Here is a 26,463-nt window from a genome sequence, read left to right as displayed (position 1 = left end):
TAGTTAGTATTATGCTATACCTTAACCTACATGTGTCAAAAATGTTGATGAAAAGCATTTTTTCGGGGTCTATATAGCGGAAAAGTGGGTTAAGTTGTGCACATATACATGGAGTCCCCCTCAATTCCACATTCTCCATGTCACGCAACGCGAACTCCCGGAGGAGTCCTTCGGCAAACTCGCAATTTCCACTCTGGGAATAGACAGGCTGGATGTGCGTGAGAAAGTGCGCCGCGAATCGATTAAAGTCGGAATAATTGGGACTTTTAATTGCCACACCAGCTGCCATTTGGCAATGGCGATGGCACTGGCCGGGAGCGGAGTTTATTCGGGCTTTTGGCAAAATGGCAAACACTGTGCGCAGTCCTCCTGCGATGCAGCACCTGCTCCGGCTCCAGCTCTGGAGCTCTCTCTTATTCCCCCATTGCGGGTCTCATATCCCGCTGTGCGACCATGGCCCAATTGTCCTGGCTGCGTGCTGGGTGACAACGACAAAGGCAGGCCAGACGTCCCTGTTCCTGTTCCTGTGCCGCCCCAACCATTAACACCCGGGGAAACAGAGTTCGCTCTGCCGGAGCTGTAATTAATTTTGCAAAATTTATTCATTTTGACAAACATTTGGCAGACGACAGCCGCACTCAGTTAACTGCGTTTGCATATGTTTTTGCGGCTTTCATGGCCATGTCCCAACTGTCGGGCAACACGCAACATGGCCACATATAAGTCAGGCGTGGTCTGTCGGCCTGGTTAGGAGCTGGGCAGCCGCTCTAAGATGATTTATGGCCCGGACGGATGGCCAGCATATGTCGGGAATTAGGCAGACTGAAAATCTGGGAACTGCCTTCACTTTTGATGGGGACTAATCATGATTTACTTACTGACTTAATTAGAGTGCAGACAGGACCTTTTACACTAACAAAAAGTTTCTCTCAAAAGGAGACAACTGACGATAAAACTAATTAAAACCGTTTAGCTTCATCATTCTTATGGAAAGTGTTGAATATTTAAGTTTTAAGTGGGTTAATAATTAAACGTTTCTGATGCCTAGTGAACTTTTAATCGTATTATAATTGAAAATATGTAAAGAGCTAAAAGGAATTTGAATATATGTGTGGAGTAGACAATGCCAAGTACAACTTAAAAGGCTAGATATACTCTAATGCTCCCTTGATTCAGAACTTTGTATTTTCTCTCACTGCCTTTGGGGTTTATTATGTGAAGAATTTCCTCCGGGACATTTGTCCTGTCTTAGTTATCCCTTAGACACCATCGCACAAAGCCTCATTTACTGCTGTCCCGCCCCAGTTTTTCACTTGACGCTCGAGGCTCTTTTGCGTGAAATTGTTTGAAACACGTCGCCGCAGACATAACATGAATTTTTGAGGTTTTTGCATTATTAAGTTATAACGAAAGCGGAGCGGCAATTAGATGAGGGTGCGCTCTCTTTCTCTCTCGTGAAAAAGTCCTTGCCGGGTGTCCTGGCGGCGTGTGAACGTCAACGGGGGAAAACTTACACGAATTAAGTGGCAACGATGCCGTGCGGCATTCGCACGCTCAAGTTTTGTGTTGTGTGGAGATGGTGTTGGTGATGGCGATGGAGTCGGCGATGTCGTGCCATGTGTCCGGATAAAACGCTCCCAAAGCGGTCGTTTGTCTGGTCCAGACTAAGGAGATTCCTTGCTGGAACCGTTTTCCCATTTGCAATGACAGTTGGAATACTTTTTAATGTGTGTGTTCCGAGTGAATGGATGCAATTGCTGGCGCAATTATTTTGCCAACTTTTAAAGCGCTTCATTGTGGCCGCTGCCTGAACCATAATCCCTTTTCTCCATCGAGTAAGTGCACGTCCTGGTGCTCCTTGCCCATCCTGCGCTCCTTGCGGGCCTTTTGTAGCGTTTACAGCCACTCAAGTTGAATGCCTTGCGGTGCCGTTGGTAATAATGTTTGTTTTAACGTTGCCAGTTTCGCCACCACCGCCCCATCCTCGATGGCAAAGTGCCAAGAAAGCCAAGAGAACCGAACGAACTCTGGGGCCAGCTACCACACACATCGATGATGGTCTCGGGGGCATCGCTGGGCTTGGCAACACGCTCCTGGGGGAAACTTGCCATAAACTAGCTCCCACAATTAAATGCCGTATTTTTGATGTATTCTTAAAGGAACTCCTTAAAGCGGACCGTCCAGAGATAAAAATTAAATTGCTGGCCAAGCCACTTTGAAGTCGATGCGTGCGTCTGCGGTTGCAATAAATCTCTTTATTTCGCCAGTAGGCCTTCGCGCTGCTCTTTAATGAAAATCAGAGCCCATCTCTCCGGCACAGTCACGGATATAGGTGTAGATATACAGCCGTGACCAGGAAATGCGCAGCAACAGCAACCATGTAGTGGGGCTTCATAAAAAACAGAGCCAGTAGCCGAGGGAGGAGTAGTGCTCCCATAAAAATCCCCAACGGAACTGGGGAAGCGAAAAAATAAAAGGGAGGCAACAAAGTGCCAGGACTGTTGCATAAATTTGTATAATCCACGGGGGTCGAGGGGTGGTTGTGGGAGTGAGGACGTTTAGATTGAGTTATGGGACCTTAAATAACCAACACACTTGCAAAGCGCAGTGAAAACTCCGGCTAGGTCGAAAACCATTGCCTACTTTTCCGCGCCGCGCTTTAGATAAGCTACCCGGGTGTAAAGGCAACGTTTCCATTAGTTAAAACCCGACAGGTTTCTCAGACAACCGCACTGTGCGTGGCATTTGTTAATTAGCCAACATTTAGGCTACTTGCCACATGCCCTAAATGCTGCTCCTCCGACATACAGACAGCAAATTAAAGATTCCCTTTGGGATTCAAGGCAACTAGTCAACCTTTATTTTTTGTGTAGACAACACCGCAAATAGGATGCTGCGAGGCGAGCACATAAAAGTCAAACATAAAATATGTACAAAGCACCGCAGAAAAAACTGAAGCAAAGATAAGAGCAAATATTTTATTAAGCACACATAATCTAAAATTGAAATTTATGCCATATCCATCGGGCAAATCGGGGCGGGGCAGACGGAAATCCAACCAACTTACAAGTTATCATCGTCGTGTGCGACTTTGGCTTTCACTGCTGCCGCTCGTGTAGCATTTCCTGTGGCCGGCGAGCAAATTCCCGGAATGGCCCAGCTGCTTAACTGACTGACAAGTAAACGGAGTCTGCATCCAAGTGCTTGTCTTCGTCCTTGTCTCAGGCTCCATCTCCGTCCCCGTCCCCGTCTCCGTCTCCGTTTTGTGGCAAGCTGCCTAACTGCCAGCCGTTTCCCATTCATATGAGCGTGAAGAGGAGCAAACAACCGCAGTGCCCTCTTGCCTAAGCCCATTTGGAGGCACTCAGGCACTCCCTGAATCCCGGCTCGGTTGTCAGGACTCAGGAGTCTGCCAACCTGGGAGCAGCTCGCCCGCAAGAAGCTGATTACTTGTGGGAATATTACCAAACAGTGTTGTGAGGGCTGGGGCTAATAGCTAAGTGATCCTATGTACAGCTTAGAATTTAAGTAAATCACTAAGGGAAATATATTTAAAACATGAAAGAAAAAGTCAGTCAGATGCCAATTTAAGTATTTTAAAAATCAATTTTAAATTTAAATTAAGTTCTTGGATAAAAAACTAAATTAGCAAAGTAATGCAAGGTTTCTATTGAGTTAGAAATCTTTGGAAGGCAGGCATATTTTTCAATAAGTCGTCTATGAAAAGTATCTATAAAATAGCTTCAACATTGGTGTCTCATGTGTGTGCCTCTAAGGCATTCCACAAGACACAATGTTATTTACGACCTAGAGTGTGCCTCGGATCCCTATGTATATATACAAAAGGGGTATCTGCCAGTCGATCGACCATGCCAGTTTCTTATTTGCGATTCAATTTGCTTTGGGGCTCGGCTCCTTCGCTCTCCGGCTGGCTCGCTTGGCATATAAATTGCCGACGGACGGCAACAGGCAGCAAATTGTCTGTCCGTGAGTCCTAGCCAATGTCAAATGGTTGTTCTGGCTGATTCTTGGTCTTGGGTTTGGTCTCATGTTTATCTGGATGTCGTTAGCATGAACTGTTCCTTATGGGGTCAGATCCCCCAGATACCGCAGATGCCCGGTTCCCGAGGCTCCTTTATTTTGGTTACTCCTTGTTTTTATTTGCCTTGGCCTCCTCCTTGGGTTGTTGTTTTTGTTGTTATTATTATTATTATGACATCAACAGAAGCAACAAGGACGGGTGAACGTAATCATTATCGTGGGTTCTCACGGGTCTGGGCATTGAGATGAACATCATTCCGAAGGGCATCTGTTGCTCAAAAAGGGGTTCAGGTTTAGATTTGGGCTTCGGTTTAGGGTTACCCCAAAGGAACTGGTATCCCCCATCCTTATGCCACCTTCACCTTGGCAACGGGTTGGAGCCCAAGTTCGATTTAAGGCTCTTTAAAACTTGTTGAACTGCCAAGTAAAAGTAATAAAATTGCGATTTGCTCGGTAATTGCAACACAAATTAAATGAGACCACCTCCTGGGAAAGTTTTCTAATAAGAGCAGCAAAGTACCGCCGAGGCAGCAGTAAATTTGGAAAGCAATTTCGTCGGCTTAAGGACTTTCGGCAGCGTCAATTATAAAATGTTTATTTTAGCAAAACGCCAGGCCAGCCAGAGGTTAAACGCATTTATTTTTCGAGTCTGCAATTAGCAGTGGATATTTTGGGAATTTCGATTAGCGTTTCTGAAAGCTATTTGCCTGCCATTTTCCATTTGCCAATGTCAACTGGAACAGGTACATGAGGCACTGCTCCTGGCACTCCTCTTCCTCCTGCTCCTGCTGCTGCTCCTGCTCCTGCTCCTGCTCCTGCTCCTGCTCCTGCTCCTGCTCCTGCTCCTGCTCCTGCTCCTGCTCCTGCTCCTCTGTGTTATGTGTGGCATCTCACTTTCTGTGTGATTTATGGTTGTCGGCTCACAACTCAATAAGGCAGCTGAAAGTGACACCCAGCAGCCACGACAAATGATGAAAAGCGCACAAAGCACAGCAGCTCACAGCACAGTCAATGTCAAAGGTCACCTCAGCAGAGAGAAACCTCCAACCGCAGATGTGCACACATGTCAAAACCGATTGTGATATGTGTTAGCATCACTTTGATCTCGTCCTCGTTTGCATCTTTATTAAAACATCACCTAAATGTGACTGTGAGTTTTAGGGAAAGTCTTTAAGAGTAAGATGAGGCAAGCTTTAAGCTAATTATGTTTCTCAGGAACTGTTTCATTAAATATTAGCCAACAGGCTTCACTTTCCCGAAACAACCAGACAGTAAGGTCGTGTCCATTTTACCCCAAATAAAACTGAAGGTTCATGGGAAACGTATACGTTATTTGGGTATATTTTCTCCTGAATTTATAGACAATTAGTTATCCATTCGCTGAGTGAGTTTAATTGGATTTTCCAGTACGTACAACCATAGAGTGGCCAACTGCAATTGGGGATTTCAAAATTTGATTGAGGGATTTGTTGGCTATTTGTGGATTCTGCAGGGGCCTTATGCTTCCACTCGATTTGCATTGAATGCGATGGACTAGCGAACTCTCCAACAAAAGAAACCGCCTGGGCTCGTTATCAGGAATTCGCTAGCTTCTTTTTAATTAATTTGTTCCCCAACCAGGCGAGCGTCTTTGTTTTGCCAGAGGAGAACTTTGCCAAGTCCCGTGGCACACAAAAAGTGAGGAAGCTAATGAATGAATGCCGCTCCATTGGGCTTGCGGGAAGTGAGTCTTGAGGTCTTGAGGCCGGCAAATGCTCAGTCCGGCTCAGCAATTACTTCAACTTTTGCAATTACAACTCAATAAGTAGGTAATTACAGCGACCAAGGCAGATTCCGGTTCATATTCTGCCGTTTCCGCCTAATATATTTTCACCCAATGCAAAGGCAGTCTGTGTTTATGGCCTTTTAATGAATGAATTATTACTCATACGACATGGCAGCCCCTTGGCTTTTTGCGCACAGAGCACAGAGCCAACGGAAAAGCAGAATTATTGTCTAAACAAAAACATCAAAAAATAAATACGAGATGCCAGTTTGCTCAGAGGGTTTACGACCAGGTCCGTTGCCCCACACGTGCCTGCTACGGGGGATGAACTTGTGTGGCCGGAGCCAATTAAACGGTGATTTAGAATTCCAGAAAAACATCTCACGTTTATTTACTGTGGCAACTTTGCTCACGGTCAGCCGCATTTCGTCAGATCCTTGAAAACAAAGCGACAGCCGCAGATTCAATTTGTGATTCTATTTGAAAACATTTTTCAGATTTGATTTCATTTGTTTTGGAAAAACTGTTGGATAACCAAAAGGTGTTTACTTTGATATAAGTAGGAGTAACTTTTTAGCTTATTTCATTAGCTTGCATAAACTGAACCTTACAAGACTTAAAAAAATTCAAATAATTCTTTGACCGTATATGTTTTCCAAAGTTTCTTTCTTTATTCATTAAGATTCTGATTGACTTTTGGCAATCATTGATTTCTAGGCCTTCGTTTACTCCCAAGAAAACCTAAAATATGTTTATTTTGTGTATATTAAATAGATATTTTCAAATGCTAATTTTTGGCGTAAAGCAAAGTTTTTTAAATGTCATAACTAAGCCAAAAATGCATTAATTTCAAATCGGAATGCATTTCTGTGCTAGTTTTCCCATTTTCCCAAATTTTGACAATTTTAATGATGTAACCCCTTATAAAATTTTGAAATTTCGAAAAATTTTAAAAAATCTATTTTTTGACCGGACATGACTAGATCGATTTGGCTTTAGATTCTGATCAAGAATATATATGATTTATAGGGTCGGAAGTGACTCCTTTACTGAATTTTAAGCTTCGGACTGAAACTATATCTTGTAAAAATCTTAACTAGCTTCTTTTAATAAATTCCCCTATAATTTATTAATTATAGTGTATAATGGATAATTGTTTTGTTTAAGTTCAGAACGCAGAGGAGTCACATGCTATTATTTTGTTATCCAATACGACACAGAGGAACACACCACGTGACTTGGCCCCCAAGGGGGTCGCCCCCACATTCAATCCTGCCCTGGAGTCCACCACCTACTCCCCTCCAGCGGCGACACCTGCATGTGACATGTCCCGCATTTAACTGCCGGGGTTATTATTTACTCGATTCGATTCCGATTGTCACCATTGTCGGGCAGAGATAGTGCCGTTCTGTTGTTAATTTCGCGCCTCAACAAGTATAATTTGTTGTCTTTGCGCCAACACCCGCTCAAAGGAAGGGGCAAAGCTTTGTTTTCCACTCCAGTCACGCTCAATTGGACGAACATGCATTCAATTTGTCGCTATCGGAATGTTAGAATCGCTACCTTTACATTTTACCTACAAGTAAGATTAGCAAGGCTTTGAACAGGTTCTTAAAGTCTGGAAAAGGAATGAGAGTTTCCTCAGAAATATATATGCTTCAAGTGGCACATAAATGTATTTTTAAAATACCTTCAACTTCCTAGCCTAGCATATCCCTAAAATTCCATAAATAATAATTAAAAGAGATATAAACCTGATACAAAAAGCCACTTTAAACTTAAGTCGTATCCATTTAACCTGCCGCGTGTCTTGAAGCTTCAACTTTTGATTGCTTCTCAATAAATTGTTTGCAAAAGTCTGGAAAAACAAAACTTGACATTTTGACGGACCGGCCAAATTAGGGCTCAATTTAACTGCCAGTATAAAGTCCATACCACTTATTACGACGAACCCCTCACTGAACACCTCGGTCTGAAATTTTCGATAAATTTTAAATGAATTTCGCGTTTACTTCGTCAATATTTGACAGCCTGATAGAGTGATGTAACAACAGCTGTGGGACTGTGACCTATCCGACAACGAAACGATGATGATGGACCTTCGAAAAATAAACACAATTTCGATTTCAACTTATTAAATTAACGCTCTTGACCTTTGCTCCCTGGAGCTATCCGCTTCTTTCAGAACTCACATGCAATGACCAGGCACTTGCAGGACACATGTCATATTCGGGATGCAGAATTCTTTAATTAATTTATGAATCCGAGGAAAAATAATTACATAAAGTAGGTAATCGAGAAGTACTGGTTAATACTCTACATCATTCCTTTTAATATAGTTTATAAGGTGTTCAGCAAAGTGTCATTAAGTTTGTGTCTTGCAATCTCAATTTAATTGGAATTATAATTACTTTCTGACCAAAACTAATTGGTGTCTGTCTTAATGCATTAAACACACTTCCTACCTGTTGCGAGCCTCTGCAATTTCCACTTGAACTTCAAGGTACTTTCCGTTAATTGCCAAGTGTGAACTGTCATGTGATTTAATTGATATTCAACACCCTTTAATTTCGATCAGGCGAGAATTCAGGGACGAACCGGGCAGTTGCGTTTAATCGAATTCCCCGAAGTTCCAATCAATCTGACGCTGAAAAATTCTTGTTAAATTTCCGCCCGCACATCCTGCAGTTTTTCCTGGAAATTCCATTAAAACGACGCCTTGCAAAAACATTTATAATTATCGAGAGAGAGAGAGAGCAGCTGGCCCTGGGGCTAAAAGCAGCATATTGCAATCAATGGCCGCTGGCTAGCAGCTTGGATTTTCCTTAACCCAGAGAACCTTCTAACCCATCTCGCATTTCGTTGTTATTTTAACGTTTTGCGCAGTGTGGCCCGTACCCAGGTGACTTCGACTTTTGCCTTGAATTCGAATTTGAAATTCAAAACCTCAAAAGCCAACGCGCTGCGTCCCAATAATATGATATGCAGCCGCAACGTCATTCGGAAAACTCCCAACCGAAAGCGACGTTTCACCGCAGGTCTCTAGGTGGCTCAGCTGGGATTTCCAAGTGGGCAGATACGATAGGATACTACACGATGGCTGGTGGTGGCCCAACAAAAGGTAAAAGTTGGCCAGAGAGTTGGCAATTGGGGCTTAATGGTTAGTCCCGCCCAAAAGGCACTCCAAAGCCCACCGTTCCCAACCCGGCAGGGGGGACCTGTGCACTGCTCATTGCTATGCAAATTGCTGTATTTTTCTTTAATTTTATTTTCAAGCAGAAGTTTGCACAAAACCTCCCCCAGCCCCCTTGCCATTCCACACCATTCCATACCTTTCCCAATGGTGGCCTCGCCCTTGCGTTGACTAAGTAATGCTATTATGTGTGCTTGACCATACGGGTATTTCCAGGGGTCTGCTTTGCATGCGAATCTACTGGGAACTGGCATCGGGAACAGGGATCGGGGATGTAGATTTTGGGATAGGGAAGAGAGGGTATAGGGCAGGAGCAGGCAGGAGCCACAAGCAAAAGCCCGGGCAGGTAATTGAGGCGCTTAGCAGGAGCCGTGAAATCAGACTGGCAAACTGGACCTCTTGTGCGGATTATTAGCCTGAGCTGTGGCATCAATCAGCTGGGAGGAGTGGTGGACACCGGATACTGTTCCGGAATGCGGCAGTGTGGACTGTAATCGTCGGCTTACAAGCTCATCCAACCAAATTGTCTGATTTTGTGCTTTGCCCACATCCCAATGCGATTCGTTAACCCATTGTTTAGCTCTCCAAAGGATCCTAATGAATGCGATATGTGAAAGTTGTTAAAGTTAGAAAATTGCACTGACCCAAGTCGCTGTAATTGCTGGATTTTGTCATTGTAGTTATTGAATCATAAGCTTTTATTTACCTCAAAATCCAAATAATCCGATAACTACTGGGCATTAAATTAATTAAAGTCTCCTTATCTTGGTTATAAATCATACAAAACCATAAATCGAAAGAGATCTGATAGCATTGGAAGAGCACTTGTTGGACAAAGTGTTGGCCCAGCAACAAATCCAGGCCACAGCCAGCCAACCAGGCTGACCACACACAGTCCAAGTTTGCCCTTCCGGCTGGGCCTACGCCCGGATGGCTTTGACCATGGCACGTCTGGTGGCCACAGTGTGGGCCGAGTTGTGTCTGCTGTCCCGAATGGGTCTCCTCCATCGCCACTCACTTGATAGTTTTGCAAAATCAATAGCCCCTTCGCGCGGGGATTAGAGGCCCGTCCGTCGGTTAACAATGAGCAGCGGCGACGTGGTCGTTGCCATTGAAATCAAACGGCGGAAGTGGTTCAGGCATTGGCAATACAACGAAAATTAGCATTGAATGCCAGGGCAACCGAGCAGTAGGGGAAAGAGACCTAGTTCTGGGCTCGGCGGTTTAATAGCTGTCATATGGAGGAAATGAGGTCTTGGCACACACGCACACCCACAGCACAGCAGTGTGCCATTTGCCATTCCTGTGTGTTTGTGTGTGTGTGTGGCGGATATAATTTAGCGTTCAATCGAATCGGAAATGGAGGTGGAAGCACCTATTCACACACACACACATGGAAAGTTACTCGGAATCCTTTTTTTGCTGGCAATTTGCGGGCAATTTTTCAAATTAGTCAGCGATGACGCATGTCTTTTAATGATTTTAATTACTCTTTGATGGTGGCACGGAAAATTGGTATTGCAAATATGCAATTACAGTACAACACATAGTTCAGAGTGTAGTTACATCCCTGAGAAGGAGGAGTCTGCGGCCCAATCTCTGTAATGGCTCCGCCGCACGACCCAAAACGTGGCAATTTGCACATTTCCATTTCCCAGCTCCAAGGCGCTCCCAACTTTTTGGCGTGCGCACGCAACACAGAGCCCACCGTCAAGAAGTCGGACGGAGCTACTCGGTGGAGCTCCTCCCATGGCATCAGATCCACCCTGATGAGTTTCAAACTGCGAGTTACGTGGGCGATGATGGGAGCCCCGCCACACGTAACCCAGTTAAGAATTTCCCTCGGCAAAGTCGCCTTAATTCAATTTGCAGTTTGCGTTCGCATAATAAACTCGAGTGCAGGCGAATGCAAATGCCGCTTGCTGGCTGGATTTAATGAGCTTCAAACTTAATTGTTATGGCCAGGCGACATGGCATCCTCCCATCCATCCTTCGATCCTACTTGCTGCACATGGTGTGACCCTCGCCCAGGCAGGACGCGTAGGCCATCAGGTGGGGAATGGTGCTCTGCTCGTAGACTCCGGTGAAGAGGTGTGACCAGGGACCCAGAGCGTAAACAGGCACATCGTCGCCACCATGGGAATCCATGTCGATTGGCACCCCAGAGGGGAACTCATCATCATGGGCTCCGGTTATCACCGTTGTAGGATCCTTGCGCTCCTTGGTCTCCGTGTCATAGAAGTTCTCGTAGCTGGGGCCATTGGCATAGCTCAAGACCATGTATGGCTTCCCATCTAGTCCCGTCACTGGAGCCTTCCCAAAGACATCCTCGCCGCGGTACTAAACAATTGGAAATGGAAACATTAAACAACTGAAGAAAACACTGAAGATATTCTCTTACCGCATATCCTGCATAGGTGAACACATGCGAGTGATCAGCAGTGACCACAAGTAGAGTATCATCCTCGCTGGTGAGCTCCTGGGCAGCGGCAATGGCCTTGGAGAACTCCACGGTCTCGTTGAGGGCCATTCGCGCCTGATTGATATGATGAGCCTGGTCAATGCGCCCTCCCTCGATGAAGAGGAAGTAGCCCTGCTCACTCTGTTTCATATACTCAATGGCCTTGCGGGTCATCTGCTCCAGAGTAGGCTGACTACTCTCCGGTGTGGTCTCCATCATATACTGCATGTGGTCGTCATTGAACAGACCCATCAGGCGATCAGTTGTTGTCACATCCACGGCCTCCAACTCCGCGGCGGTGGTCACATAGACGTTCTTATTGCTGGCCGCCTTGAACTCGTCAATAAGATTCAGGCCGTCGTTTCGCTTGCCCCAGGACTCCAGACTGGAATCAACAAAGTGCTTGCGTCCACCGCCCATGATCACACGGAGTTTGCTGCCCACCTCACCGCGGGACAGCTGATATGCAATATCCTGAATTCCGGAGTTGGCTCCACAATCGGTAGCCACCTCTGCATCGTTCTCCCAGTCACGTTCAGCAATGTGTGCGTAGACACCGGAGGGTGAGGCGTGTGTCACACGGGTGGTGGTCACCAGACCCGCCCACTTGCCTGCCTCCATGGCCCACTTGGCAATGGAGTCCACGTGGGTGGTCTCGTCCAGCATGACCTTGCAATCGGTGCGGGGCACCTGACCATTCACACCAATGGTGCCCTCCTGACCCTTCACGCCGCACAAATAGGCCGTGGCTGTGCACGCCGAGTCCGGAACGATCTTATCCACGGAGTAGGTCTTCGAGAGGCCCGTGTAGGGGAAGTTCTCGAAGGAGAGTGATTTCTCCTCGCCGCCCAGAAGATTGCGAGCCGGAGCAGTGGTGGTCACGCCCATACCGTCACCCAGGAAAAGGATCACGTTCTTGGCCTGTCGCTGGTTCAACTGGGCTGCCAATTTCTGCTGGACGAACTGCACTCCCTTTTCACGCCAGTAGGCGGTGGTGTCCTCGCCCTCGACGGCCCTCATCTTCCTCACTTCCGGCTGCGGCTCCGGTAGATCCGGATGCATTGCCTGCTCCCGACACTGCTCCGGATTGCGGCCACATTCCGGGGCTGACCAAGTGGGCACGGCCAGCAGAGCGATGGCGATCAGAATTGCGTTCAGCCTGCGGGACATCTTGCTAAAGACTGACCCTGGTCGACGGTTACTCCGACTTTGGCCTATCGGAGATTCGATTCCGGCCGATTGCGATAAGGGGCGATAAGGCGGAGACGTGTAGATCCCATAAACGGCAAATCGCATCAAATCTAATGCGCCACCTAATTCCCTTTAGTCCGGGGCGTGCTTTTATTTACGATGGCCAGCGACAAGTTTTATAGATTTATTGTGAGGGAATAAACAGTGGGGTGAGGCACGTGAGTGGCGGTGGAACTTGTTGCCCAGCCTGTTGGTCATCTGTTCCGGGGCTCTAAGGAAAGCACCGGCCCCTGGCCATCACGTAATCAGGCTGGAAAATCTGGCGAAGGCAGATTATTATTTGATGGGTAGTATAACCAGTTATGGGGATTGTAAGGCGTCCCATTTTCCCCTTTCGCATTTATTTCGGGGCCATAAAAGCCAGGTCATAAACAGGTGACTGTTTTCGCCGAGCGCCTTTGCCTTTTTAATATCCAGCTGAGAAATGCAAAGGCATTGGAGTGGAAGAAAAGCAGCTGCCAACCGGCGGAAAGGTTAAAGGTTGAGCTAGCCTACCGTGGGGCGGGAGTGCCGACCTTGGTTTGCACTTGGCCGAGAGCAAATTAGCCAAAGCAAAGGCGAACGAATGAGAGACGGCTAAAACGGCAGGCGGAATTGCAACTGTTGGGTATGAATATCTTTGTTTGTCCACTTGAACTTATCGCTATCGCTCGAATGTTTGGCCATTTCAGATCGAAGGCAAACAAAGTGTCGACTTTATGGCTAAAAATAATAAAAATTCTTGAAGCGATTATAATTAGACTCACTCACCGCACATGAGTGATGCGAATATTTGTGTTCAAGCAAACTTTTGGGTCCACTGGGCGGATACGTAATATATGTAGATGCACATCCCTCACAAGGGGCAAGATGCGCGAGGGTGTGGTAATGTCGCAGCCGAGAGCTGCGCACTTAATGCTGCCTAATAAATTCGAATCTCCGTTTCGAGTGTGTCAAGATTGTGGCCATTATAGCCGTGGCAAGAGCATTAATCACGAACGACTCAAGGCTCTTGGTTTGTGTGCACTCGATTACGCACTTCACACCTCCTGCCTCTCACACAATTCTCTAACGCTTTGTGCTCTTGATTTCTTGCAGGAAAACCATCGACATCTACATTATGGAGCAGAGCAGCTATGAGAAGGATGTCAGCTTCAGGGTCTACATTGGAACACCCGAGTTGGCGCCAGGTGAGTCACAGAACCAGAGAGGGAATAGAATCAAAACCAGAACCCAAAACCAAACCCCAAAACCAGAACCAAAACTCCAACCAAACCAAAGTCCCACCCCCAGTCCAAAGAACCTCCTCTAACCCACTGACAATGCTAACCAAATTGAGCGAAGCAGCCCAGAGAAAATGCCCAGGTAGCTGTGCACCAAAAATGACACAAGTTCCTATCTGACCTGGTCAGGAACAGAGCCTGCGACACCTGGGATACACCGACACAGCACTCTCCACTCCACGACCTCGACCTCTACCCTAACTCCACCACCCACCATCCCTAAACCTTGTTTCCAAGCAACTCTTTTTCGAGACTTTTTCCCGCTTTTGAACCCCTCCAAAAATATATTACAAACAGGTGGAAGAGCCCGGCTCGGCCGAACAGAGAAAAACAGAAAACAGAAAAATGAGCAAAAACCGAAAACATTAAAACTTTGTAAATTGGAAATTCCAATTTGATGTGAAAGAAATTGTTAATTTGGCTTCGTATGTCTTTTCGCATCCCTTCGACTCATGGGTTCTTTTTATACTTTTTGGTCTTTTAATTTGTGTTCTTTATGCTTCTAGATTCCACTCACTACCGTAAGCCTTGAATTGTGCATTAATTAATTTTATTTTAATTGAACACGAAAGCGTAGAACGTGAAACGCGTTACGTGAAACGGAAAAAGAATGTGAAAAAGTAAAGTTCCAATTGCGATTGGCCAACACTTTCGGGTTTCGGTTTCTCGAGCTGAAATATGGTTGCCAAGTGCAACTTTTAGTTTCAGCTCCTTTTTTCTTCTTTTCTTCACCGAGTGCGGAAATTGCGGGCAAAAAAGTGCAAATTCATTTGATTCTCTCCTCTTAAAGCCATTCCACGAAGTATAAATAGTAGAGTATTTTGTTTTGGTGTTGTGTACGTACCCTATAGACCCTCCTCCTTCCCTGTTTATGTTTCTAGTTTAATTTCCGTTTCCTCCTCCGTATCAGTTATTTATCGATAAAGTGGCGATGGGCAGAAGAGTCTTATATTTATGTTTTGTATCAATCGAAGTTAGCCAGTAGTACTCCTCACACGCATCTCTGTGCCCCACATAGAGTTCCCGATATCAATCCTGCACCACCTCATCCCATAGCACCCCAAGTACTGTAACCATTTCGCCTGTAAACTAGACTTAACCATTGTTCACACTTGTCTCTCTAACCCAATCGAACCAATCGCCTCCGTAAATGCCACCAAATGTCACACGATCAATCCTCACGCAGATGACACTAACAAGGAATCATTTTTCAATCGATTTTTTGGTACGTAAAAATATTTTCCTTTTGTTTTTGCCATATCTCTCTGCATATTGCGGAACCGATCGATCATTTCAAGTGTTCAGTTAATAGTGAATATGCAGCGAAAGTCAGGTTGAAAAGTGATGAAGAGAGAGAGAGTTCATGTTCATAGCTCTTTTATTGTTTTCGTTCGATTGGTCATTAACCCACACGTCGTATACATAATCTCCGTTGTATGTGCGTCTTTAGTGTCTTATCTATGTGTGTATATGTGTAGGCGTTGCATCTGCATCTGCATTTATATCGAAACAATTGCGCTTTTTTCGACGCAGCAACCACGCACTTGACAAAATGCAAGCTTCTGGCTTTTGTGTAAAGTAAAAAATCAAAAAAATCAAGCAATTAGCAAACGCAAACCCCAGAGCACGCGGGCAAAATCGGGCTTCGTTCGTCTTCAATTGAAATAAAGTTAGAGCAGGGACACAGTTTTTGGTAATATTTTGGTTATCTCTATGCTCGGCGGACATTTGTAATACGCGCTTGTGCCCGATCCGATCCTCTCACATGTTGTGTGCCTGATTGCCCCGATTGCTGCTCGAATTTGATCTCGATATCGATACCGCGCCGATTGCTATCGGTGCCACACACCAATCAAACATGCCTCTGCATCGCCAAATCGATTTGTAAGTAATACACGTAATCGTAATCTCTGATTTGTTGTGATCAGAAACCGATACCCCGATATCCGGCTTTTGTTCTACGTAATTTGTGTTCCTCCATTTTGGCTGTTTCTGTTGAACGTGTATTATCTGTGTGTTTTAGACTTAAGGCAACACTACTGTAAGCACTTGATTAAGTATACATACATACCTAACGATCGTGACCGGCTGACTGATTAAGCCCAAATGCTTGTTTCGATGTATTGTGCGTTACCTAACCGGTGGCTTTAGTGGCTGCTTAGTAGCGATTAACGATTAAAAACGACCAAATGTAATGTCCCCAACTAAAGTCGAAAGTAGCAAGACATGTCACCACATCGCATATTCGTTAACTGAATATTTAGAAAGTGATTGTTGAAGCCACATCCAACATGTTTTGAGACCATTTAACAAGAATTCTCTGAACTCTACCCCCAAAAATCACACCTCAACGTTCTTGTGTCATGTCGATGTCTATAGAAAAACACGAACACTCCGGAGATCCCACTCGTGAGTCATCAATATCTGGGGACCTAATGTTAAACCGTGACCTTTATGCATGTCTTATGTCCTTTGCCTTTGCCTTATCCTCTGTCTCTGGTTTTGTCTCCAGTCTGCTTAATATGCAGTTTATCAATTTCCATTTTCCACTCAATTGCATCCTGATGTCAACTTAGCATAAGCACTTTGCAAGCTCATTGAAGTCGCTGGCCCGAGACCCGAAAATGCTTTAAACAGAAAAGGCAGTCGCGGAATAAATAGCAACAAAATGTGGCTTTAATATGTGCGCTTCAATGGGCTTTGATTTATTTTCCCACACCTTCCCCTCTTCGGTTGGCCTTCCCTTTTCCCCCTTCAATTGAAGCCCGCATCCTATTACAACCATATGCTTTTAATTAGTTTTCCAGCTAATTGCGGGCGTGTGTTTTGCTTCAGTTTTATTCCGAGTATTTCTTTTACCGAGAAACTATCCGCTTTCATCTCTGTCCCTGCGAAATACCTTACATAACTATGTTTCTATATCTATTATGTGTCTGTGCAATCACCACTTCGTTTGTATGCCAACACACACAATCCACACTATGTCTGTCTAGTAACTCTCGTACCACGTTAGTCTTAAGATAATCTGTTTGGGGGAGTGGCTGCATGCAACACAGTGTTTGCTCAATCGAATCGGAGGACTAATATTCTTGATTCTCACCTGGCCAGACGACGACATGGCAGCCCAAATCAAGGCGGTGGAGAAGAAAAACGCAAACGATCTGACCGAATTGGATAGGATTCTGTTGATGAGCAAGCCGAGGAACGGGGAGCTGACTTCCGCAACCGTGCGCATCCGTGAGAGCCAGGAATTCAAGGTAAGTCCCTTTGACACTGATACATCGTTCTCCACAATGCAAATGAAAAGCAATCCAATTCACTTGTCGGTCAACTGACGACTGTGACAACAAGAATAGTCCCAAGCCCAATCCCTGCGCCCATTTACATGCAGACATCACGGATAAGTGAGTGCGTGCGCCGGACTGGCACGCCCGTAAGCGTAATGAATCCCCCGGAGTGGCGGGCGGAGCTGTCCAGTGACCAGATCGAGTAACCGTTAACCGCCCAGGTGCAGGGCAAATAAGCACCTAATTGTGTGCAAATCTCTAAATGACACGTTGAGTGCCCTGTTTGCCTTGTGTCTGTGCCTGTGTGTGTGTTTAATGGACTTGTGTCCTTTGTTGCTCGGTGGCGTATACTTAATGTGAGCACAGAAAAAGTTGTCCGTCAATCTGAAGGGTGCCCAGTAACGCACCCACGAAAAACTTTGGTTCATCCACCTGAAGTTTAATATACTTTGTCATCGATACTATATTAATTTTCTTGATTGACCGATTGATTGATTATCTTCGTATTATTGTAAACATTAACAAACATTATTAGGTATACAAACTTGTACAATTTCACCACTGAAACTATCAAATTTTAAACTGCAAATAACAAAACTCTATCCGCAGGCTACAGTCGACAAACTGGTGGCCAAAGCGAACGTCTCCTCTGTGCTCGGCACATCCTCCTGGAAGGAGCAGTTTAAAGATGCCCTCACCGTCATTCCAGGTAGACCCGACATTTGATTTTCCTTTTTCCAAGTATCTCTTTTCATGCAAACAAACCTTTGCAGCCGACGAAAGTGAGTACGACCGTGACGATTACGAGGATGAGGTGCCCACCTGCTTCAACTACATTAGCCACTTCTTCTGCCTGTTTTGGAAGGTATTATTTGCATTTGTGCCGCCCACAGGTAAGCATCCCTCACCGACTTTTCCGGTGACAGAAAACCCACTCACCAGCCACTGTCTCGTCCACAGACATTTGCGGCGGCTATGTGACCTTTGTGGTGTCGATAGTCGTCATTGGGGTCATCACCGCCGTCATTGGGGACGCCGCCTCATACTTTGGCTGCACCCTCAATATCAAGGACTCGGTGACCGCCATCCTGTTCGTTGCCCTGGGCACCAGCATACCAGGTAAGTTATCCGGAACCAGGCCCCCCTCGCACCTGGCACCTGGCACTCAATTCCCTCTCGACTTGCAGACACATTTGCCAGCATGATAGCGGCCAAGCACGACGAGGGAGCAGATAACTGCATCGGAAACGTCACTGGCAGCAATGCAGTCAACGTATTCCTGGGCATCGGCCTGGCCTGGACCATCGCGGCTGTGTACCACAGCTCCCATGGCATGACCTTTAACGTTGAGCCTGGAACGTGAGTAATCCCTATCCAATTATGGGAGAAACTCCCTGCTCCCTGCCAAACTAGTGAAACCAATGGCATTTCATTTATTGAAAAGCTAAAAACTGATGCAATACAATTTCCTTACAGAATTGGCTTTGCTGTGGCGCTATTCTGCGGCGAGGCTCTGATTGCCGTTTTCCTCATCATGGTTCGGCGCTGTCACAAGGGCATTGGCGCCGAACTGGGCGGTCCGAAGGTCTCAAAGTACATCAGCGCAGCGATCCTTGTATTCCTTTGGGTCTTCTACGTGGTCATCTGCATATTGGAGGCCTACGACATCATCCGCGTCTAAGGAGCTCACACAGTCGCATTGCTCTGGCCGCATTTGGGGCGAGCACCGTTCGCATTGTTCGCATTGGCGTTGGAAAGAGTTTGAGAATAAATTTATATATATCTTATGTAAAATTTTAAAAGTAAAATTGTATTGTTAAATAGGTTTAAGTCAGGCTTACATATATAAACAAAACAAATTTTTACGATTACTCAATCTATTGATATATGAATTGTAAATACAGAAAGGCTGCCACGGCTCAGCAATCTTGTAATTGTAACGAGATCATTTACTGTTATGCCACATATACTTAATTTACGATTAAATTACGGTTATATTTATTATATCATTCTGTGTACAACTTAAGTCATTGTTGTTGTTTGTTAAAGCTGTACTTAATCCAATTAATCGAAACCCAAACCAAAAAAAAGGGGCCGGCTACCCGGGTTCCGAGCCCCGAATAGTCCCAATTCCATATTTGTCTCTCTATCTGCCGAAAACCATTGTTAATTTAATACATGTGTAAGTTTTAGAGAAATCCAAGGGTCTTAGCCTAGCCTACGAAAAACGCAATCCCTCTTAGCCATCTAACACACTTAATACAAATACTGCAACTGCAACTGCAACTGCAACTACAACTACTACTATTACTTTAACTACGACAACTACCAAATAGGAGCCTCGTCAACAACTAGTTCTAGTCACTCACACTATCGACACAAGTCCAACTAGCTGCGACATTTTCATAAACTCTGACCAAGGCAAATGGCGGCACTACTTACTCTTACTAGTACTAGCGATTAGCGAGAAAGACCATCAGTGTTTCCACACTGCAGAACGAGAATGAGAATGAGAACAAGAACAAGAGCACTAATCAATTTACTTAAAAAAGACTTTCAATTTGCTTATGTCGCTGGCAGTGATCGAACCTAATCGAACGAAACGTAGAGAAACAAAAACTGGATATTAAGGCAAACACCAAAAAATGAAAAAAACGAAACAACCGAAATAACTAGAATTGATCGTAATCAAAATGTAAAACGGGCAGGTGGTACATATTTTTTGTATGGCGTTGTACTATTTTTCATATAGCAAAATTCTAGCGAATGAGAGTGGAGGAGGAGCAACCTAATGATATTTATAGCCACATGCATAAATTTGTATTATATATTTGGGGTCACACAACTGTACGGGGATTTAATGAAGAAACTGCGCCAAATTTAGTCGTAATTGATAATTAATTACCGCATACATATACGAACTATGAAACAATTTAATAAATATACAAACAATAATGAATAATGTATTAAATTATACCATCAATGTTTACCGCTAGATAATGTAATTAAATTTCTTTTTAAATTTATTTCCCTTAAAGCCTTTTCATTTCCCTTTTTTAAATCGAAATTACGACGATGTCACAGTGCGTTGGTTATAGATCCGAAAAGGACCTTCAAGAAATATAACTGCAGTTAACAGACCAGGGGTCAGGGTAAGCTCGAGGCCATATATATCCATGAACGGAAGGAAATCAATATAGTGCAGGACGCAGTAGGAATAATGAATGGAATAGAAGTGCCGAACCGCAGTGAGGGTAACAATACGACATAGAGGATATCCAGATATATATATACATATATAATGACAATTACCTATAGACGATTATCTTTAATGGCAAAGGCAAATAAATCGAGTAAAGTGCTTCCGACATAGGACATAAAGAACTAGGAGTAGACAGCGTATCTGAATAGAAGAAGCGGTAGCAATTGGTTCTTTATACTTTTACTTTAACTTATCCTTTCGATCAGTTATGATTCGGCTTTTCCGTTCCATAGATGTACGATAGTTGATAGCATTCGAATCTGTATGTTTTGATGGGCAAACCGACAATTAATATGTATGTGTATTGTACAATATTAATCATTTGTTGTTTCTTATCGTGTATTTTCGAATTCAAGTAATATCTACCTACTGCATTTTACATGTATACTTATCAATGTGATTTTACCCAAAGCAAAACCCAAAAACAAATCAAAAACCAAAAAGCAAAACCAATACATACTCGAGCATCCAGAGCCCCATTTAAATGTATCCAGAGCGTAAGCCAATAAAGTATGCAATTAATCGAATAGATCGACTACCGACTACCACATACATATGTACTCGTAGTTTGTGTAGCATATGCTTGGGGTGCAGATCCACCGATCTCTCACCAGCCGTAACTCTTTTCTCACTTCAATACGCCATAAGAAAATACCCGATCGAAAGCTACGCATTTGAATATACTCACTATGAGAACATACTCGTACTCGAACTCGTTATCGTACCGCAAGGCAGCAGCGAGCTAGCAGAATGCTTAACGTTTTACCTAATCGAATAGAGCGCCTAGGGCCCTAGACTTACTGGCATCTCTCGGCAGAGCAGTGCCCCATACGTATATATGTATTCCGTGCATGTTTACCAAATGAAAACCAATAAACTACACTTTAAACCGACCCAGACTTTTCATTTTCGCATTTCCCGAAGTCCGAAAGAGCTCTTATCACTTCTGGGTAACTGGGGGACGACCGCCGTTATGCAATGCCCCAAAAAAATAGCCGGCAGATAAGGAAGCTGGCTCTGGTTCTGGTTGCGGAAGATGAGCGCAGAGCGTAGAGACACCGCTACAAAAGGCAGAGAGATAAAGTTGTTTACAGGAATCCGAGCACAAAGGCAAACAGCAATAAAGCAATAAGACAGCCCCGGCTGCTAGCTAATTAAAGTTGCGACAAAGCGGAGGCCAGTCGACAGTCGCCAGTCGCCAGTTTTCCGCCAGTTCTCGTTCTCCACGGAGTAATTCCCAGCGAATTGCACAGCTTCAAGTGTTTGCACTTTTAGGGACTCCCCACGAGACAGACAAGTAAGCAAGGCAAGGATGCTTAGCCTTTTGTTTAATACCCCTTTAATGATATTTTCCTAAAGGCATTTCGAAACTTTCATCTAGATCTATTAAATATAAATTTCTTTAACTATAGATCTAAAATTATTAACATTGTTAATCAATCCTCGATATTCTCCAAGCTGAATATACCCCAGTTTTTGTACGATTACTCGGTATACACCAAGTCAAATATGTCCTGCAATGAGAAGACAGCGCTGCTAGCAACGCAACAAGGACATCAACAGCAGCAGCACATTATTGTCGTTCCTGCAACGCGGAAGGGTCCAAAGGATTATGATCCCATTTTCACAACTGCTGAGTAAACGCTTACTGTCGCATTTCATTAAAAAATAACTTCGTTACACAACGTTTTCCTCCTCTCCTCCTTCTCTCCTTGTTAGATACTCCTACGGCTTGACGCTGGATGAACTGCTGCCCTTCGCCCTGGATCCCTGGTGGCAGAATGTGCGGCGCCTCTGCTGCGGGGGCCTGGGGCTCGCCTTTATCATGACCCTGATTGCCGCCCTGGCTCTGGCGTATTCCGACAGTGTCTGTCCGCAGAACAGAGCAATTAGCGGAAATATCCCCACCACGACAACACTATCCACGCCGCTGGCTCTGGCCTCCTACGGCAGTCGCTGAAATGGCTTTTAGAAAAATAGCTTTAAGAGACAGAAGTTGAATGACGTGCTACGCCTGCGTGGACGCTAGACAATGATAGAAACAAAACAAAGGCAAATAAATTATTATTAAATATAATTCCGGACAATACTTTATAATTGATTTTTAAAAATATTAGCCCAACAATATTTGTATATTTTTATACTGTTGCAAGGTATTATAATTTCAGTTAGAAGCTTCCAAAGCAGTGAATGAGTCATTTCCGACCCTATAAACCATATATATTCTTGATCAGCATCAACAGCCCAGTCGTTCTAGCCATGTCCGGTCAAGAAATACATTTTTGACATTTTTCCAAAAATTGAAAATTTTATAAGGGGTTACATCATTAAAATTGCCAAAATTTGACAACAAATTGCATTTTTTAAATTTGAAAACTGAGTATGCAGCATTGTTAATCTACTAAAAACTAGCATAGAACAGCTTTCCGAATTCAAATTAATGATTTATTGGCTTAGTTATGAGTTTTTTTTAACTATGATTTTTGGAAAAATTTGCCTGTTTTTATACCTTTTTGCAGGTTATTATAATTTTAGTCAGAAACTTATAACAGCATTAACAATTGCAGTATGCAGATTTGTTAGTGCTATAAAAACTTGCACAGAAAAGCTTTCCGAATCAAAATTAATGCTATTTTGGCATAAATATGATGTTCGGAAAACTCCGATTATTTAAGAAAATTTTCTTTTTTATACCTTTTTGCTGAGTATAGCTTCAGTCAGAAGATTAAAACGCAGTGAATGAGTCATTTCCGACCCTATAAACCATATATATTCTTGATCAGCATCAACAGCCCAGTCGTTCTAGCCATGTCCGGTCAAGAAATACATTTTTGACATTTTTCCGAAAATTGAAAATTTTATAAGGGGTTACATCATTAAAATTGTAAAAATTTGACAACAAATTGAATTTTTTAAATTTGAAAACTGAGTATGCAGCATTGTTAATCTACTAAAAACTAGCATAGAACAGCTTTCCGAATTCAAAGTAATGATTTATTGGCTTAGTTATGAGTTTTTTTTACTATGATTTTTGGGAAAATTTGCCTGTTTTTATACCTTTTTGCAGGTTATTATAATTTTAGTCAGAAACTTATAACAGCATCAACAATTGCAGTATGCAGATTTCTTAGTGCTATAAAAACTTGCACAGAAAAGCTTTCCGAATCAAAATTAATGCTATTTTGGCATAAACATGATGTTCGGAAAACTCCGATTATTTAAGAAAATTTTCTTTTTTTATACCTTTTTGCTGAGTACAGCTTCAGTCAGAAGATTAAAACGCAGTGAATGAGTCATTTCCGACCCTATAAACCATATATATTCTTGATCAGCATCAACAGCCCAGTCGTTCTAGCCATATCCGGTCAAGAAATACATTTTTGACAATTTTCCGAAAATTGAAAATTTTATAAGGGGTTACATCATTAAAATTGTAAAAATTTGACAACAAATTGAATTTTTTAAATTTGAAAACTGAGTATGCAGCATTGTTAATCTACTAAAAACTAGCATAGAACAGCTTTCCGAATTCAAATTAATGATTTATTGGCTTAGTTATGAGTTTTTTTAACTATGATTTTTGGGAAAATTTGCCTGTTTTTATACCTTTTTGCAGGTTATTATAATTTTAGTCAGAAACTTATAACAGCATCAACAATTGCAGTATGCAGATTTGTTAGTGCTATAAAAACTTGCACAGAAAAGCTTTCCGAATCAAAATTAATGCTATTTTGGCATAAATATAATGTTCGGAAAACTCCGATTATTTAAGAAAATTGTCTTTTTTTATACCTTTTTGCTGAGTATAGCTTCAGTCAGAAGATTAAAACGCAGTGAATGAGTCATTTCCGACCCTATAAACCATATATATTCTTGATCAGCATCAACAGCCCAGTCGTTCTAGCCATGTCCGGTCTAGAAATAAATTTTTGACATTTTTCCGAAAATTTAAAATTTTATAAGGGGTTACATCATTAAAATTGCCAAAATTTGACAACAAATTGAATTTTTTAAATTTGAAAACTGAGTATGCAGCATTGTTAATCTACTAAAAACTAGCATAGAACAGCTTTCCGAATTCAAAGTAATGATTTATTGGCGTAGTTATGAGTTTTTTTTACTATGATTTTTGGGAAAATTTGCCTGTTTTTATACCTTTTTGCAGGTTATTATAATTTTAGTCAGAAACTTATAACAGCATCAACAATTGCAGTATGCAGATTTGTTAGTGCTATAAAAACTTGCACAGAAAAGCTTTCCGAATCAAAATTAATGCTATTTTGGCATAAATATGATGTTCGGAAAACTCCGATTATTTAAGAAAATTTTCTTTTTTATACCTTTTTTCTGAGTATAGCTTCAGTCAGAAGATTAAAACGCAGTGAATGAGTCATTTCCGACCCTATAAACCATATATATTCTTGATCAGCATCAACAGCCCAGTCGTTCTAGCCATATCCGGTCAAGAAATACATTTTTGACAATTTTCCGAAAATTGAAAATTTTATAAGGGGTTACATCATTAAAATTGTAAAAATTTGACAACAAATTGAATTTTTTAAATTTGAAAACTGAGTATGCAGCATTGTTAATCTACTAAAAACTAGCATAGAACAGCTTTCCGAATTCAAATTAATGATTTATTGGCTTAGTTATGAGTTTTTTTAACTATGATTTTTGGGAAAATTTGCCTGTTTTTATACCTTTTTGCAGGTTATTATAATTTTAGTCAGAAACTTATAACAGCATCAACAATTGCAGTATGCAGATTTGTTAGTGCTATAAAAACTTGCACAGAAAAGCTTTCCGAATCAAAATTAATGCTATTTTGGCATAAATATAATGTTCGGAAAACTCCGATTATTTAAGAAAATTGTCTTTTTTTATACCTTTTTGCTGAGTATAGCTTCAGTCAGAAGATTAAAACGCAGTGAATGAGTCATTTCCGACCCTATAAACCATATATATTCTTGATCAGCATCAACAGCCCAGTCGTTCTAGCCATGTCCGGTCTAGAAATAAATTTTTGACATTTTTCCGAAAATTGAAAATTTTATAAGGGGTTACATCATTAAAATTGCCAAAATTTGACAACAAATTGAATTTTTTAAATTTGAATTCTGAGTATGCAGCATTGTTAATCTACTAAAAACTAGCATAGAACAGCTTTCCGAATTCAAAGTAATGATTTATTGGCTTAGTTATGAGTTTTTTTTACTATGATTTTTGGGAAAATTTGCCTGTTTTTATACCTTTTTGCAGGTTATTATAATTTTAGTCAGAAACTTATAACAGCATCAACAATTGCAGTATGCAGATTTGTTAGTGCTATAAAAACTTGCACAGAAAAGCTTTCCGAATCAAAATTAATGCTATTTTGGCATAAATATGATGTTCGGAAAACTCCGATTATTTAAGAAAATTTTCTTTTTTATACCTTTTTTCTGAGTATAGCTTCAGTCAGAAGATTAAAACGCAGTGAATGAGTCATTTCCGACCCTATAAACCATATATATTCTTGATCAGCATCAACAGCCCAGTCGTTCTAGCCATATCCGGTCAAGAAATACATTTTTGACATTTTTCCGAAAATTGAAAATTTTATAAGGGGTTACATCATTAAAATTGTAAAAATTTGACAACAAATTGAATTTTTTAAATTTGAAAACTGAGTATGCAGCATTGTTAATCTACTAAAAACTAGCATAGAACAGCTTTCCGAATTCAAATTAATGATTTATTGGCTTAGTTATGAGTTTTTTTAACTATGATTTTTGGGAAAATTTGCCTGTTTTTATACCTTTTTGCAGGTTATTATAATTTTAGTCAGAAACTTATAACAGCATCAACAATTGCAGTATGCAGATTTGTTAGTGCTATAAAAACTTGCACAGAAAAGCTTTCCGAATCAAAATTAATGCTATTTTGGCATAAATATAAT

At 42.5% G+C, this 26,463-nt stretch overlaps 3 protein-coding genes across 13 annotated transcripts in view; 2 read left to right on the top strand and 1 right to left on the bottom strand.

Moving 5' to 3' along the window:
• Positions 1-21,415, top strand: part of Calx (sodium/calcium exchanger 3) — a 39,259-nt gene extending 17,844 nt beyond the window's left edge. For 4 of the 10 annotated variants that reach the window (XM_086839351.1, XM_020943861.2, XM_086839352.1 and 1 more), the window contains exons 3-9: positions 13,789-13,880; positions 17,082-17,230; positions 17,870-17,969; positions 18,034-18,153; positions 18,221-18,379; positions 18,448-18,619; positions 18,737-21,415. In XM_086839351.1, the coding sequence (XP_086695477.1) occupies positions 13,789-13,880; positions 17,082-17,230; positions 17,870-17,969; positions 18,034-18,153; positions 18,221-18,379; positions 18,448-18,619; positions 18,737-18,941 (997 nt within the window). In that variant the 3' untranslated portion in view covers positions 18,942-21,415. Of the gene's footprint in view, positions 1-13,788; positions 13,881-14,479; positions 14,495-15,159; positions 15,199-16,352; positions 16,383-17,081; positions 17,231-17,869; positions 17,970-18,033; positions 18,154-18,220; positions 18,380-18,447; positions 18,620-18,736 lie in introns of all 10 variants that reach the window. The other 6 variants (XM_086839347.1, XM_086839348.1, XM_086839349.1 and 3 more) reach the window with 3 other exon arrangements.
• On the bottom strand, positions 10,878-13,177 carry Alp5 (Alkaline phosphatase 5). The gene is made up of 2 exons (XM_020943865.2): positions 11,401-13,177; positions 10,878-11,339 (listed from the first exon to the last, which is right to left on the bottom strand). The coding sequence occupies exons 1-2, from the start codon at positions 12,754-12,756 to the stop codon at positions 10,998-11,000; spliced, it is 1,698 nt and encodes a 565-aa protein (XP_020799524.2). The 5' UTR covers positions 12,757-13,177; the 3' UTR covers positions 10,878-10,997.
• Positions 21,416-21,614: 199 nt separating the features above from the next.
• On the top strand, positions 21,615-22,599 carry LOC110177190 (uncharacterized). Of its 2 annotated transcripts, XM_020943786.2 has the most exons (3): positions 21,615-21,819; positions 21,981-22,159; positions 22,242-22,599. In XM_020943786.2, exons 2-3 carry the CDS (start codon positions 22,032-22,034, stop codon positions 22,480-22,482), a joined length of 369 nt encoding a protein of 122 aa, XP_020799445.1. In that variant the 5' UTR covers positions 21,615-21,819; positions 21,981-22,031; the 3' UTR covers positions 22,483-22,599. The 2 variants fall into 2 exon arrangements, with proteins under 2 accessions (XP_020799445.1, XP_020799444.1); XM_020943785.2 differs by lacking the exon at positions 21,615-21,819 and having other exon boundaries at positions 21,870-22,159.
• The last annotated feature ends 3,864 nt before the right edge of the window (positions 22,600-26,463 follow it).

This window comes from Drosophila serrata, unplaced genomic scaffold, assembly GCF_035046125.1.
Source record: "Drosophila serrata isolate PLE 108 unplaced genomic scaffold, ASM3504612v1 contig_364, whole genome shotgun sequence".
In the NCBI taxonomy this organism is placed as follows: Eukaryota; Metazoa; Arthropoda; class Insecta; order Diptera; family Drosophilidae; genus Drosophila; species Drosophila serrata.
Note: the sequence above shows the minus strand (reverse complement) of the source record. Positions and strands in the feature narration are given on the sequence as shown.

Bases quoted from the DNA above. Each gene is read 5' to 3' on its own strand.
- Alp5 (XM_020943865.2), bottom strand. From the start codon at position 12,756: ATGCGATTTGCCGTTTATGGGATCTACACGTCTCCGCCTTATCGCCCC. The intron at 11,340-11,400 runs GTAAGAGAATAT...CCAATTGTTTAG, and splicing joins TCACCTATGCAGGATATGCG to TACCGCGGCGAGGATGTCTT.
- LOC110177190 (XM_020943786.2), top strand. From the start codon at position 22,032: ATGTCCTGCAATGAGAAGACAGCGCTGCTAGCAACGCAACAAGGACAT. The intron at 22,160-22,241 runs GTAAACGCTTAC...TCTCCTTGTTAG, and splicing joins CCCATTTTCACAACTGCTGA to ATACTCCTACGGCTTGACGC.